The sequence below is a fragment of the Myotis yumanensis genome, unplaced genomic scaffold (genome assembly GCF_028538775.1).
Source record: "Myotis yumanensis isolate MYYU_CA2020_CCGP unplaced genomic scaffold, mMyoYum1.0.hap1 SCAF_5, whole genome shotgun sequence".
Lineage (NCBI taxonomy): Eukaryota > Metazoa > Chordata > Mammalia > Chiroptera > Vespertilionidae > Myotis > Myotis yumanensis.
Genome location: NW_027223756.1, coordinates 85,569,553 through 85,586,479, shown reverse-complemented (window position 1 = coordinate 85,586,479; position 16,927 = coordinate 85,569,553). Strand labels below are relative to the sequence as shown.

The following is a 16,927-nucleotide window of genomic DNA, read 5'->3' as shown; positions in this document are numbered from 1 at the left end:
GGACAGGAAAAGCCCATATATGAGGGACTGTCGTTCCAGTGCCTGTGAAAGTCCCAGAAGAAGAAATTCTGAAAGTTGTGTACCATTGTAGGATTCCTTTTGTTGTAGGTGACTATCAGAAAATAGAAGAAATGAAAAACAAATTTTCACATTAGCAAGCATTTGTAACTGAATAAATGACGTATTTATGTTTTAGAATCAAGAAAATAATTTCCATTTTTGGTGTTTGACTTGGTCCCCCCATACATTTTAATGACACTCAGATTTTTCAAAATAAGCTGTAATTAAAAAAAACTATTCTATATTCAAACTGAAACAATTTTAATAGAACTTTCCTTTCCAGAAACAATAATAAACAAAACAAGACACTTGTATAATGTGGTCCTGAACAAGTCACAGTAAAAAATAAATGTATACTTAACTTCCACCTCCTCAAAACAGAGGCTACTTTCTCTTCCTCAGCTTTGAAAACAAGGTGAAGAACAGTCCGTAAGCAACTTTGGGCAGGGGGTTGCCAAAACAAAGCTCAAGCAGTTGAACTTGGACACCTCTTAAAAGAATGTGGGAGAACCTGACCAAAGGATCCAAATCTGTACGTAATAACTGATACAAAGGTGAAGTGGGTCCTCCCAAGTAGCAGTGCTGCCGGGGCCTGGCCCAGCCCCAGCCCATGCTCACCTGGTCGATGTTCCCGAGAAAACCCTGATGCTCCTGCTCTGGGGGAGACTTTTTCTGTTTAGAGGTTCAGTGTCTAGGGAGCTCTGTGTGTGAATGAGGTGAGCACAGACTCCACATGGGTATTTTAAGGCTTGGAGTCAAAGTATCTTTCCAATACAGCTAGGCAGATTCCACGTGTCAAATGGCCCGTCTCCAGTTTATTTTAATTCCTCACCACGCATTTACAGACCTAGGACCACAGACCTTTGCTATGTCATCATAATCACATCTGATGTCCGTCCTAATGTATGATTCATATTCTGTGCCTGAAAACAGTCCCTGTATTTAACAACACCTACACCTAAAACAACCCACTGTTACAACTTACATGGTCACAAAACATTAATGATCTTCTGTAGATCAAGCAAATGTTTTTAACCATAATTGTCGTGCATCAAATTCACAGCCAGAATCCCCAAGATCAAAAAAAATTTGCACAATACAAATAATAACTTAAAATACACATACATACATATACATACACTCTCACACACACTTCTTACAGAACTGTGCTTGGGGAAACTCCATTTGTTGAGTGCCACTGAGGGCATATTTTGCTAAACTGCTGCTCCAGGTATTTTGCTTCGAAAATCTATCAAAGTAGGGCACAGCTGTTTATTGGATGAGCAGAAAAGAAAGATATGCTTGTGGCAACCAGAAAGTTTTAAGGTCTTTCTGCTGGGGTCCAGCCCCAGCGTGTCCAGGGGTTCCCCAAGGTGTGGACGGAGTCGGCGGAGAAGGAATGACACGGAGGCAATGTTCAGGTGATCATCATGGCCAGGTTCCTCTTAGCCAGGTACCTCTCTTTATTGTCATCTAACATCTGTATATATACTATTTGGTTCCAATCCTATCCATTCTATACAAAAGGCCAGGGGGCTTCCCATCTCCATTCAAAGGTTACTCTATTGTTCCACTAAGCTACAAGGAAGTAACTGAAGGAGGTCACTCCAAGCAAAGATCAAAACGACCAACCACCCCTCTGACTCTCAGTTAAAGGGTTTACTGATAAAAATCCTCACCTGGGGGGAACAACCTTTCTCAGGAAGCATTAAGAGGGGAGCAAACATATTAAGAACAGTATGCCATATACGCCAGGTCCTTTGAAACATCCCTGCAGTGACTGCCTCAAGCAGCCAGGGTGGATTGGCTTCCAGCAAATTCCCCCATTTTTATTTTTTAAATGACAGAGCCTTGTTAGAAAAAAAGAGGGAGAAGAAAGGAAAGAAGGCAGCATCCTGACACAGCCCTCTCCTTCAGCTGCCCTTTCCCTGTGGTCCAAGGTAGAAATGGGAAACAAGTCCTGTTGCAGTCAGAGGGCAACTGCTATCAGCCAGGTCTCTTATCTGGGTACTGATCTCAGCTGGACCAAGTCTCTTTCTGTTCCCAATCTGAGCTGGGCCAAGTCTCTATCTGTTATCTGGGTCCCGGTCTGGGCTGGACATGGGAAGCGAGAAGCAGCCATGGGGGCAGGAGACCTTCCTCAGAAGGGGCGAGTGTTCAAGCCCCTGCACCATTGGGGGGGGTGAGGATCTGTGCCCCACCTCTGTTGAACCCCAAGTTCTCTCCTACTGGCCCCCGGCTGTGCCTGTCTTAGGTTGCCCCACCCTGTGGGGTCTTACCCGTCGTTGACTACCAGCCATCTCTGGGCTAAGTAGGGTGATGTGAGGTTCAGTTCTTTCTCCTTGGTAGCCTATGCCCCTGTGGCCTCCATGCCCAGCAACTGCCTTGGGATCCCCTCGCCTGCTGGCAGGGGCCCCGGCATTGATCACATATCTTGGGGAACCCAGGTTTCTTCTCCAGAAAGGGCCCAGCTCACTCCACTGGGCAAGAGACAGATCCATGGTACCAGCCACTGTGACCTCACCATTAACAGAGAACTCAGGCAACAGCTATGGGCCCGGGACAGGCTTTCTCAGACCAGGATGTCAGGCTCTTGGCACAAGACAACTTCACGTATGGGGCATATAGCAAACACCCCCTAGTCACGGTAGAAAAGGGAGGTGCCCTTCCTGGAACAGAAGGGTAGGGAGATTCTAGAAAAGGCTGTGTTCAGGAGAGAAGGAGAAAGGCCAAAGACCAGCAAACAAGTAGTCAGATTAAAAAAAAGAAAAAAGGAAAGGAGATGTGGGGCAAAGCTGGGACATAAGGACAGACAAAAAGGAGGCACATGTGATCCTCCCAATGGACAGGTGGTTCCAGCTCAGGGCTGCACCTCTGAAAACTTAAGCACCAAGAACAAAAGGCTACCATAATGAAAGTAAAACTTAAGCATTGAGAACAAAACTCTGGCTATTAAAACAATAACAAGACAATGCCAATGCAAAACCCAAAACAATTTAAACTTAAACATAACATTTTTAAAACTAGTAAGAATAACAAAACAATGGCAATGCAAAACAGCAATAAGTGAGTTTCTGCTAAATTAAAGTTTCTTTTTGCTGATTTACTCAGAGTCCTCGGACTTGGCTGAGTAGCTTCCACTTCTTGCTTTTCTACCATCTGCTGGGCCTCAGTTGTTAACTTCTTCAGCTGACCCCATGTTGGCACCTCAGTCCCTTGCATAGCCTTCCTTTTCTTCTTTTTTTCTGCTTTTCTTTGGAACAATGGGACAAGGAGCTTCTCTGGGTCCATTGTGGTGATACACGTAATGCTCTGGTACCCAAATTGGCTGCACTGCTACTTCTGGAAAGATACAAAATACAACCTCTTCCCCACATCATTACTAGATCTGGTAAAACTCTTGTCTGGATTGTGTATCCTTCTACCAGGCTGAGTCAGCAGAGGCTATTGTACAGGAGGCTCGATGCCTTTTGGCTGCTGTACAACCCTCTGCATTGTATTTCAAAAAGTCTAACATATAACATTATTCTCCCACCCCCCCTTTTTTTGTTTTTTATAGAAAAGGTTTATATTGATGGAATTGTCAGTTTTTCTTTTTGTGTCAAGAACTAACTTTGATGTGTTAAAACTAAGTAAAATGCATTTACTCAATCAGTAACATTTTTAAGAATAAACTTCAAAAATGCAAGACATAATCAACCAACAGATTTAATTCTGTCCTTTAGATTTTTCATGAGGCAAATTTAGATTAATATTTTAGCATTTTGTTATTTCAGAATATTTAATTCAATTTAGCAAACTCCCAAAGCCCTGGGCTGCCACTGACTGGAAACAGGTAAAAATACAAATTAGTTACATTCTTTCTCCCAAGGATGGGAAACTGGGAAGCAAGCCTCTCTTTAGAAGTTGCCACAGGCCGAAAATTTTTGCCTACCTGCTTGTTCTGTAGGGGGGAGGGAGGCTAGCCCTTCCTCCATTACAAACTGCCTTGGGGAGCCAGCCTTAATTAAAGGGCGTAGCCGTCTTTTACCTGGGCTACTTAGATTTTTATCATTAATATAGTTTAATAATTTTTAAGATTTAAATTCAAATGATTATTTTAAGGCGTATTCTTTAGCAAATTTTTGTAACAGAGACAATTTTACTGAATTTCCTTTTCAGCCTTGAAGTTAACTTCGGAATGCGGTTCATTAACACTTTAAAGACTACTCTTTATTATGGAAAAATACCAATCTAGTTGCTAGAACCAGCCTGCATTTCTTTTTCCCTTTGGTCAAATTCGCCATTTAGGAAACAATCAGTCTTGGGTTTTGTTTTGTACAATTGCAAAGAGACTCTAGTCTAGCTCAAAACTCTACCTAAATGTCCAAAATCGGACGGTGCGCGCATTAGTTTTAAGCCAGCTTTTCTCTTTATATGTGCACAGAAATCCCAGACGCATTTTCTAAATTTTGTAAAACTTTTCAATTATAAGAAGGACTTTAAATTAGAATACTTGGGGAGGGAGCGTCTATATTGGATCGCCATGTGTTCCCATCTTCCCTTCCCCCACATTCTGCTTTGGGGGAACTTTCAGCAAATGACTCAGATGGCATATTTTCCCCAAAGTCATGCTTAATAGAAAAAGACATTTTAAATTTTTTCCTATTTCGCTTTCTAAAGTCATGGCTAGCACCCAAGGTAATCTTAGCCAAAGTTTGGTTGTCATAAGATGTTCTCCGGTAATTTTTAAATAAAACATTAAGTAATCTCATTGTGGGAGAGCTTATAGCTCTGCCCACTCTTGCCACCTTTGAATCTCTCCACACCAGAGGCGGATTCAGCAGCGGGATTTCATTTCTTATTACAGATTTTAGATTCCAAACACAAATTAAGATATCAATTTGAACAAGAAACCACATTGAGGTGACCATGGCACTCTTTTTTTTTTTTTTTTTTTTTTTCAGCCTGATTTAAAAGAGTACCTTTTAATATTCCAATTTCTTTATAATTTGGCCTTTTTGCACAGGTGATTCTATTAATGGCAAATTAAACATTTCAGGATTAGGACATGGAGGTGGAGGGAGCCACGAAGGCCATTCCTCCCATTTTTTCTTTTCTTTCTGCTCCTCTTAAGGCACCTTTCCTTCCTCAGAAAAGCATGGACACACTTCTTGTATAAAACATTCCGTCTGACTGGGCGTAACCTTAACTCCTCTGCTTGCAAGCATGTGTTAAAAGATCAATACAGAGTCTTTTTTCTTTAGACTAAGTATGGCACATCTTCTCAATCTAAGTTCTGTACTATCCACCCACTTACCCTACTTATCCTCTATAGGGGGGTCTGCAGCACCCTACGGTGGAGTCCTATCCGTCCCGAGTGTGGGGGGGCTTACCTAGGGGAATCCTGTCCGGGCGTCAATATGCTGGGGTCCAGCCCCAGCGTGTCCAGGGGTTCCCCAAGGTGTGGATGGAGTCGGCGGAGAAGGAATGACACGGAGGCAATGTTCAGGTGATCATCATGGCCAGGTTCCTCTTAGCCAGGTACCTCTCTTTATTGTCATCTAACATCTGTATATATACTATTTGGTTCCAATCCTATCCATTCTATACAAAAGGCCAGGGGGCTTCCCATCTCCATTCAAAGGTTACTCTATTGTTCCACTAAGCTACAAGGAAGTAACTGAAGGAGGTCACTCCAAGCAAAGATCAAAACGACCAACCACCCCTCTGACTCTCAGTTAAAGGGTTTACTGATAAAAATCCTCACCTGGGGGGAACAACCTTTCTCAGGAAGCATTAAGAGGGGAGCAAACATATTAAGAACAGTATGCCATATACGCCAGGTCCTTTGAAACATCCCTGCAGTGACTGCCTCAAGCAGCCAGGGTGGATTGGCTTCCAGCATCTTTCAAGTTGTATAAAATGGACCTACAGAAACCTTTAAGTGTTCTCAGGATGCAAAGTTGGAGCTGAAATATGATATCAAACCAGTTGCAAAAAGTGCACAGCAGCCATCTCTTGAGGTAAATATCATATATAATTTTTCATGTGAATTGAATACCAGAGTGAAAGAAGATCCTGTGAAATGTATGTCCCATGAACTACTGTTGTAAAGTTATATTTCAAGAAATATATTGGACCTGGATCTTTCTCATCAATGGAAACATAGTAGAATAGACACCATGATAAAAATAAAGAACTGCCCTCACTTGACTGAACATCCCTCTATGTACCCACTACTCTATTTTCCTACTCCCTCTAGTTGCAAAACTCACTGTACACATTCTACTTTTACTTGAATTACTTTATGCCTCAGATTACCACCTCTAATTGGTCTTTCATCAGTTAAATATCAGCAATTAGTTCAATGTTCACTTCGCCTTTTAGCATCATAAATCAGTCATTAATTAGTTTATCAGGCAAACAGACAACCATAGGCTGCTGCCTGTCAAGAGACCTCAGGTACATGTGCTTGGCTTTGACGCTCTCTGACCCTTCCCTGTAATACCTACTGGACCTCTGGACTCACCTGCTTGGGAACTCTGAGGAGAAGGTCTCCATAGGCAAGTCCAACCTCCTGGATGGGTGATGATGGAGACTGCAGTTCTCTGCCCAGACAAGCCAGCAGGAAGGAGGCAAGCACAGTTCTCCTAGACAAACTTAAGATTCCAAAAGCAACAACCAAGTCCCATCCAGCCCAAGGTCACACACGCTGAGAGACTGGAGATGAGGAGATATTTACAACTCCCTATGTCTGTTCATTAGGTACATTTCTGTCTTGTTACTCTAGCTTCTAATCACCTGATTTCCCTGTGGGTCTGGACAGAAGGAAATGTTTTCCTGGAGATTCTGTGTTACCAAAAGACCAGCTTAGGATTCAAGTGAGTCCAGGTTTTACTAGTTCATCCTTATAACATTTGTTGAGTTTCAGAGGACTAACATCCCAGCACCTTATCCCAAGCCTGATTTAAAATTTTTCCAAACTTAAGACTGAGGATGTATTATGGATTAGAAAATTTGAACATCCAAATATTTTTTTTTTTAAATCTTTATTGTTCAGATTATTACATTTGTTCCTCTTTTTTCCCCCCCATAACTCCCCTCCTTCCAGCTCCCACCCCACCCTCCACCCTCACTCCCCACCCACTGAGTTCATCCATAGGTGCATGATTTTTGTCCAGTCACTTCCCGCATCTCCCACACCCCTTTTCCCCCAAGAATAGTCAGTCCATTCCCTTTCTATGTCCCTGATTCATTATAGTCACCAGTTCATTCTGTACATCAGGTTATTTATTCACTTGATTCTTAGATTCATTTGTTGATAGATGCATATTTGTTGTTCATAATTTGTATCTTTACCTTTTTCTTCTTCTTCCTCCTCTTAAAGGATACCTTTCAGCATTTCATATAATAATGGTTTGGCGGTGATGAACTCCTTTAGTTTTTCCTTATCTGTGAAGCTCTTTATCTGACCTTCAATTCTGAATGATAGCTTTGCTGGATAAAGTAATCTTGGTTGTAGGTTCTTGGTATTCAGCACTTTGAATATTTCTTGCCATTCCCTTCTGGCCTGCAAAGTTTCTGTTGAGAAATCAGCTGACAGTTGTATGGGTATTCCCTTGTAGGTAATTGAGCCTCTTTCTCTTGCTGCTTTTAAGATTTTCTCTTTGTCTTTTGCTCTTGGCATTTTAATGATGATGTGTCTTGGTGTGGTCCTCTTTGGATTCCTTTTGTTTGGGGTTCTCTGCGCTTCTTGGACCTGTAAGTCCATTTCTTTCTCCAGGTGGGGGAAGTTTTCTGCCATTATTTCTTGAAATAGGTTTTCAATATCTTGCTGTCTCTCATCTTCTGGCACTCCAATGACTCTGATATTAGTCCGCTTAAAGCTGTCCCAGAGGCTCCTTACACTATCTTCACACTTTCGGATTCTTTTTTCATTTTGCTTTTCCAATTGGGTGTTTTTTGTCGAATCTTTGGTTTGATTCTTGTGCTCCTCTGGTCTGCTATTGGGTATAATATTCTTTATTTCAGTCCGTGTATGCTTACTTTCTAATTTCTTTATCGTAGCATCGAGGGTCTCATTAGTTTTCATGAGGCTCTGCACAAATTTATGGCAAGCCCTCAAAATTGCGATTCTTAGCTCCATATCCTCCATTTCTGTCATGTTTTTTTGTCTCCGCATCTTTTATGCTTTCTTGGTGCACCCCCTTGTTGTCTCTGTGCGCAGTCTTGTTCTAGCCAAGCCTTAATTGTTGTAGTTAACACTAGAGGGATTTGATCACCAGGCCGACTGGCGGTGGAAATCAGCTGTGGGAAAACTTCAGTCCTCAGGGGAGGCGCTAGTCCAGCCCTTGCCTGAGGCGATTGGCAAATGGCTGTGCGTAGGGCCTGGGCGGGGCGGGCTCAACAGGGCGGGGGGAGGGAGCAGCTATGGCCGCTCTCAGTCTGTCCCCAGGGGCTCTGCCTCTCTGTCCCAACAACTGCAGCAAACCTCGGAGGGGCCGTAGCCAGACAGTCCCGCTTCTCCCGTTTGAGTCTGGGTCCCTAGAGACTCACCCGGATCTGTAGCCCAGAGTCTGAGACTCACTCCTGATTGAAAACGACAATCGCACCCTCAGCCGCCAGCCCGCTTTGCGCGCACACCCTCACCACCGCACCGCCGTACCTTTAAATTTTCCACACTGCGCCTCCGCTGAGCGTCGGAATGCTGTTGTTTTTGCTTCTAGTTGAAGAGACTCTCCTCAGCCAGCCTTCCCGTGGTTCTGGTTGATGTCCGCTCCGACTTTTAGTTGTATTTTTGAAGTGGTTGTCCACGGCGGCAGTCTCCGGTGTTTACCTATGCCGCCATCTTCGATCTCCGAACATCCAAATATTGACTTGTGATAGGGACATAGCCCCTAATATGTACAGAAAATTGCTATTTTTCTTTTCAACAAGGGGGAGAAATAAATTTCTTTGATATAAACTTTGAGTGTTACACAATAGGCTTCATGACACATTAGCCAAAAGAATTAGGCATGTCTACTTATATCACAAGTTAAGAGCTGGCATTTAGTCCCTCACTGTGAAATATTTGTTAGTTATAAGAAACATATTTAGATTATTTTACACTCTCATCTAAGCTTGGAGTAGGAAAGTAAATAGACTTTTCCCTGTAGCTTCCAGAAGAATCCTAGCCCTGCAAACATCTTGCTATTAGCCCTCTGAGACTCATTTCCTGTTTCTGACCTCAGGAATTATAAGAGCATGAATGTGTTTGTTTTAAATCTCTCAGATGGTAATTTTACATTAGCATTAAAAAGTGCATACACATTTATTCAATGAAATTTTCTTCAGGAAACTGAGATCAAGTGTCTCAATTCATTCATTTAGCCTGCTCTGGGTAAAGGCATTTTGAGTTGTAATCCCCCCTTAAGTAAAAACAAACAAACAATTATAATAAGTTTGGAGATAGTCCTCCACTTTAGAGGGTAGAGAATTTCTTATTGCATAAATGTAAGTGTGCTCCAGATTTTGATGCCTTTGAGACATTAACATAGGAAAAATAATTCATCATTTAAGTTCATGTCTACCATTTAATTTAAATATTCATCTCTAAATTTCTACATCTTTGAAGTTTATGTTAATTCAAAAATTCATTATTTTCATTTCTATCCTCTTCAAACATCTCTTAAGTTTTCTTTCAACATAAAATATGTGATTATAAATGAATCTGTGTTTGTGTACATATAAGTGGGTGGGTTTGTTTGAAATAAAAATGTATATGAATATATATATATATATATATATATATATGTATATATATATATATTACCTTGGAACATTTTCTTTGGGCTCAATTAAATATGGCCATATATCTCATTTATTGCTTGCAACATTCACCACAGGGATAGTAAACACAACTTCAGAAATTTCACTAGCTAAGAGTTTCTGGCAGGCCAACACCTTGCCAGGGAGAGCAGGATAAATCCCTGAGAATAAGGTCTGAGGTATACAGATGCTCTGATCAGGCAAGACACTGAAGAGCCTTAAAATGACCTCCCCAGAAGAAGGTAAGTACATCATGCAGACCGGCCTTCCTTTGAAAGGTACAGGATAGGAGAACCCCATGCCATCTAAGTTAACTCTTTATTGCACAGGACTAAAAAGTGGACCAGGAATGCATAAAGAGTCCATGCTAAAGCTAAAGCTGGAAGGAAGTGGGTGTTTCCCTGATCCAGACTTCAGATGAGACTGTAGCCCCAGCCAACACCTGGACAGCAGTCTGTGAAAGACTCTGAAGGAGCAGCCATGCAGATGTCCAGGGTGAGAGAGTTCCAGGCAGAGGGAACAGAAGATGCAAAGGTTCTGAGGTGGGACTGAGCTTCTAAGGAGAAAAGGAAGGCCAAGACAGGATGAAGGAAGAAGGTGAGATCAGAAAGGCCATTTGGAGCAAAGTTAGAATGGCTTAGGGACAGGATGACACCACATGTGGGGCCTGAACACCTGAGCTGGTGGTGTCACCATACATACGAAGGGGAAAGTCAGTGAACAGACCTCCAGACAGCCCCCATGATTTCTGCCTCCTGGTACCCATGGGTAATGCCCTCTTCTTGAGTGCTGACAAGGCCTCATGACTCACTTCTAACAGTAGAGTAAGACAAAGGCGGTGAGATGTCACTTTTAAGATTGGTTACAGAAGATTGAGATTTCCATCTCGCTCCTAAGACTCTCAATTTCTCCCCCTCTCTCTTTTTTTCTCTCCCCTCCCTTTTCCTCTCTTCTCCTTCTTCTCCCTCTCTATCTCCCTCTGTCTCTTGTTCTGGTGAAACCAAGAGCCACATTGTGAGCTGCCCTGTGGAGAGAACCATGTGGTGAGGAGCTGAAAGCTGCCTACTGAACAGCCAGTGAGGAACTGAGTCCTACCAACAACACCTGAGTGGACTTGGGAATGGACCCTTCCCTCATCAAGCCCTCAGCTGACACTGTGGCCCAATAGAGACTCTGAAGCAAAGAACCCAGAGAAGCCATACCTCATTCCTGACCCACATAAACTCTGACATCATAAGTATTTGCTATTATTTTAAGCCCTCACATTTGGGGCAATTTGCTGCACAGCAATAAATCACTAACACTACAGGTGTGGCCAGAGATTAGGAGGTGAAACTGGAGGTACAGAGTTTGCTAGTTTGAAATAAAACTGTAATAGACATCTGCCTTGGGCTGGCTTTTCCTGACTGCAAAGCTTCAGACAGGGATTGAGTGCAAGCATTTTATTATAAAGGGATCTTAGGAAGCCTGAGTAGAGATAAAGAGTCACGAAATGGGGAGGTATAGAAAGCAAATACTGAGAGTTTGAATGAGCACATTTCTATGGTGGGCACCTGGGGCTCAGTCCCTCCAGGGACCTCTGAGAGAGTGTGTAGGACACACTGTTGAGGAGTGAGGAAGCTGGGGTACTGATATCCAAAAGAGATGGAGGGTCATTCCCAGGGATGCTAACTCCCTATGAATTCTGCCCTGGGGCCACAGGGGCCATAGAAAGCCCCCAGGCAGAGCATCTCGGGTGTTCACCAGAGCAGGGACTACACTGAGACAAATGAGGAGCAAAGATTGATTGTTCCCTGGGCCTCTGTTCTACAGTGTCTCAATACTTGCTGTGACAGACCCCATCTTAATTTAACATTTTGCTAGTTTTTTATCATCATGAATGTTTTGCATTAATTTTCATTTTGTCAAAATACTGCATTCAAATAATAGTCATCTCGACTATTGAGTTCTTTGATGCCCCCTTAAATTCTGCTCATGTGGCAAGTGCCTTACTTCTCATCATAGTCCCAATTCTGGGTTTCACAGATGAGGGCATCAGCACACATCAGAGAGAACTCAAGTGTCAGCTGCCACATCTGAGTCCGGATGGGCTTAGTTCTGCTCTAGTAACAAGCAAACCCCAAATATCAGGGCTTTAAAGCATCAGGGATTTTCCTTCCTACCTGGCTACTGTCTGGGCAAATGTACTTAGTACCATTAAGTACATTCACATGCAACCATCACCACATTTACCCAGAACTTACTCATCTGCACAACGTGGAACGTGGTCCCCATCCTCCTTCCTCACCCCACAACACCCACAATTCTACTTTCTGTCTCTATGAGTTTGAGTCCTCTAAGGACCTCATAAAAGTGGATTCATATGGTATTTTTCCTTTTATGACTGGTTAATTTCACTCAGCATAATGTATTTAAGGGTCATCCATGTTGTAGCAGGTGTGAGAACTTCCTTTTATTAAAAAATTTAAGTAGTAAAAACACATAATAATATTTTCCATTTCAAGCATTTTCAGTGTGCAGTTCAGTAGTGTTAAGTACATTCACATTGTTATGCAAATATCCCCAAGCCTTTTTTCATATTCCAAAATTGAAACTCTATACCCACTAAACACTAACTCCTGAATCCCTCTCCTCCCACACCTGGCAACAACCATTCCATTTTCTATTTCTATGAATTTGACAACATTTTTTTATTTGTAAATATATTTTAATTGATTTCAGAGAAGAAAGGAGAAGAAGAGAGAAAAACATCAATGATGAGAGAGAATCATAGATTGGTTGCCTCCAGGACATACTCCACTGCAGAGTGAGCCCACAGTCCAGGTATTTGCCTTGACCAGAAATTGAACCATGATCTCCTGGTTCATAGGTTGATGCTCAACCATTGAGACACACTGGCTGTGCTGAATTGGAATACTTTAGATATGTCATATAAGTGAAACCATGCAGTAGTTGTCTTTTTGTGACTGGCATCTCTCACTGAGCATAATGTCAGCAACTCTCTCCTCTTTCAAATACCTATTTCTCTGTTGCATGTGCAATTCAAATGTCATCTCCTTCCATCAGACCTTGACACCCCACAAATATAAGTATCATATTGGAAATCATTATCAATATGTTAAGAGCAGCTCAATGAAAAGAAAAGCAATCTATAGGAGGGTGCCATAAATGATGGTTATCAAAAAAAGAATAGCTCTCTAGCTCTGTTAATCAATGTGTTAAGTCCCTGGACTCAAAATATCTTGAAGGAAAAAGTTTTAATTCTTTTCAGCCTAGAAATGGTAAGTGGGAGACAAGTGGCAAAGTGGGGATGTTTATATTTGGAAGGGCTTAACCCTCTAGGATTGTATTTCCACATCTACTCATTAAATATGTATTTACTCTCACTTTCTTCTCTAAGACCACTCAGCTGTTGAGGGCAGATGTAAAAATAAAACTTTACTGAATTAAAATTTACACAAATGATAGACTCTATGCAGAGATGGCCCCAATTCTTTATCTGCTTTTATGTCTTTGGCAATGTGACTGTGAGTTCCAGAGGAGTAGTCTTTTTCTCCACCTTTGAATCTGGGCTGGACTTAGGATTTTTTAGTTTTTTTGGCCAATAGAATATGGTGGAAGTGACAGTGCGCTTTACCAGACCTTGGTGCATTTCTACTGCTCTCACTCAGAACCCTGGCTGAGCCATGTGAACAAACCCAGGGTGGGCCTTCCAGAGAAGAAGAGGACATGGGGACAGAGCTCATTTACTCCAGCCAAGCCCCCCTCCCAGATCAGTCACCATAGCTGAGCCCCTAATACATTAGAAAGGTCAGCAGAGACACCCCAGCTGACCCATAGCTGACTGCAGACTCATGATGAGACCAGCAGAGATCAGAACACCTCCTCACTATAAAAACCAATTGGAAAATAACGGAATTATATTAAACTATTTGCTTTTAGGATGGCTTGTTATATAGCAATAGTGAATTGATACTATAATCAAAGCATGAAGAATTGAGGGAAATTATAATAATCTGCTACTTCTTACTTTTGGCATTTGTGCTGATACTAGAGGACAGCACTCACAATCATACTGTAATTCCAATGCATTTTAGATAAAAGTGACTCCATTGAGGCTCCCTTCCAGGCAGTCAAGACAGGATGGAAGGACATGCTTGTTTGTGCAAGAAAATCTGCACATAACTGGGCAGGATTCATCCTTTGATCATAAAGATTGAAGATATTGCCCTCACCAGTTTGCCTCAGTATATAGAGCATCGTCCTGGGGAATGAAAGGTCCCACGTTCCATTCCAGTCAAGTAATGCCCATGTTTTGGGCTCTCCCCAGTAGGTGAGTGCAGGAGGCAGCCAATTAATGATTCTCTCTCATTACAGATGTTTCTATCTCTCTCACCCTCTCCCTTCCCCTCTGAAATCAGTAAAAATATACTTAAAAAAAAAAAGATTGAGGATATTCCCAAGCATAAAGATACTTATTGTGTGATAGTGAGATTGTTCGGTCACTTTCCCTTTGGTGGATTTGAAAAAAATATAGAAAAGGGGAGATAGTGAATTTAGAACACTAGAAAGAGTGACATTAGTAAGGGAGCACATTTAAAGCTTTCAAGGAGCCCTGGCCTGTGTGGCTCAGTTGGTTGAGCATCATCAATGCACAGAAAGGTTGCTGGTTCTATTCCCCGAGAGGGCACATTTTCAGGTTGTGGATTTTATCCCTGAGTTTAATGTGTGTGGGAGACAACTGATCAATATTTTTCTCTCATATGGATGTTTCTCTCTTCTTCTTCTTCGTCTCTCTCTCCTGCTCACTTTTTAAAAATTATATAAACGGAAAGTTTTATAGCAAAAACAGTGGGATAGTTCAGAAAGAAATCATAAAATATTCCACGTAATCTTTCACCCCAATAAATAAGGAGCCTTACACATGGACAGCATATTCCATACTTTATTAAGTACACAAATGCCATGAAAATCAGTTTTGTATAGTAAAATATTGTACTGCTATTATCGCTTCATCACATTTAGTGTCATCACTGTCTCTAACCACATTAGAGTGTATTTCATTTAGACTCTTCTAGGAAACATGTGTTTTATAGTCAATTGTTGCCAGTGGCTATGGTAGGCATGTGGACATACAGCTGAATAATATAATGAAAAGAAACAACCAGGAGACCAGCTACAAAACATACCAGCATGTTAAAGTCTCCATTATCAAGAAGAGCAGTAAAGGTAGTGCTATAGAAAAAAATGATGAACAAATAAGTGAAAACTGTGGTCTCAGATTTTGCTCTAAAATAAAATTATGCAAATGATGTTAGTATCCAAGTACAATTTTGTCCATAAGGGTAGTATAATTCATGGCAATTATTTTAGTAAAACAATATAAAAATTACTTGGAATGAAATATGTCATAAGATAATAAATGATGCTAAAGTAATCCATGTTAATCTATGAGAAAACTGAGAATTTCCAATTACGTTTAGTCCAAAGATTGGCTTTATTTGTGTCAGAACTTCTGGCCCTGATGATTTGCACCTTGAATTCCTTGGCAATTCTTCAGCCTAGTACAGTTGGCCCTTGAAGAACTTACCTTCCAAGGAATCTTTGCAGGGCCCCTTTTATGTCCTTGTTCCTCAGACTGTAGATGAAGGGGTTCAGCATGGGTGTGACCACGGTGTACATCACTGAGGCTGTTGCACTTGAGTGTGAGCTCTGGGAAGCAGCAGAACTAAGGTAAACACCTAGGACTGTACCATAAAATAAGGAGACAACTGAGAGGTGAGAGGCACAAGTAGAAAATGCTTTATACTTCCCATGAGCTGAAGGGATCCCATATATGGAGGAAATGATCTTGGAGTAAGAGTAAAGGATCCCAGCAAGGGAACCACCACATAGCAGTCCAGCTGAAAAATACATTATAATGTTGTTAAGCAAGGTGTCAGAACAGGCAAGTTGGACCACCTGATTGAATTCACAGAAGAAGTGGGGGATTTCCAAGTCTGAGCAGAAGCGCAGACCCAACACCGTTAGGCTTTCTAACAAGGAATTAAGGACACTCATGATCCAGGACAGCACAACCAGCAGTCCACAGAGCCGGGGGTTCATGATGACCATGTAGTGCAGGGGGTGGCAGATGGCCACATACCTGTCATAGGCCATCACAGTTAGAAGGAAGATGTCCGAACCTCCAAAGAGTAGGAAAAAATACATCTGTGTGATGCAGCCTTCATAGGTGATGACTTTGCTCTGTGTCTGGATGTTCACCAGCATCTTTGGGACGGTGGTGGAGGTGAAACAGATGTCTACCAAGGACAGGTTGGAGAGGAAGAAGTACATGGGCGTGTGGAGGTGGGAGTCTGAGCTGACGGCCAGAATGATGAGCAGGTTTCCAAACACAGTGATCAGGTACATGGAGAGGAAAAGCCCAAATATGAGGGACTGTCGTTCCAGTGCCTGTGAAAGTCCCAGAAGAAGAAATTCTGAAATTTGTGTATCATTGCCTGGTTCCATGTGTCAGAAGTGACTATCAGAAAATAGAAGAAATGAAAAACTAAATGTCACATTAGTAAGCATTTGTACCTGAGAATAAATGACACATTTATGTTTTAGAATCAGGAAAATAATTTCCATTTTTGGTGTGTGATTTGTTCCTTATTATGGTATCTCCATTGTCATTAGAATTTCCTTTTCCATCAACCTGTGCTTCAAACATAATGTATACTGCTGTTTTTCTGAGGATATCTTTCATGCATTTGTGGAATATATATTGATTGTAGAGTACAGACCATGTTCCGGGCACTGTTCAGAGTATGGGATGCTGAAAAATAAAGTCTCTATAAACTAATGATGAAGAAAGAATATTATCAAATTAAAAAATAATAAAATATATCCAATAGTGCAGCTTCTAAAACAAAAAGTAAATCACATTAAATGGAGAAAGTGGATACAGGGTGCTGTCTTTTTTAGTGTTTAGCCACAACAGGCCAACAGACGACACTTAACAGATACCTCAATAAAAACTAAGTGGGAGACAGAGGGGGAAGTGTTTGCCAGGCAGAAGGTGCAGCCAGTGCAA

General features: G+C 41.7%; 1 protein-coding gene across 1 annotated transcript; it reads right to left on the bottom strand.

Annotated features, from left to right (window-relative positions):
* Positions 1 to 15,438: 15,438 nt before the first annotated feature.
* LOC139009847 (olfactory receptor 7A10-like) lies at positions 15,439 to 16,362 on the bottom strand. Its single transcript, XM_070413963.1, has one exon. The coding sequence runs from the start codon at positions 16,360 to 16,362 to the stop codon at positions 15,439 to 15,441; it is 924 nt and encodes a 307-aa protein (XP_070270064.1).
* Positions 16,363 to 16,927: the final 565 nt, after the last annotated feature.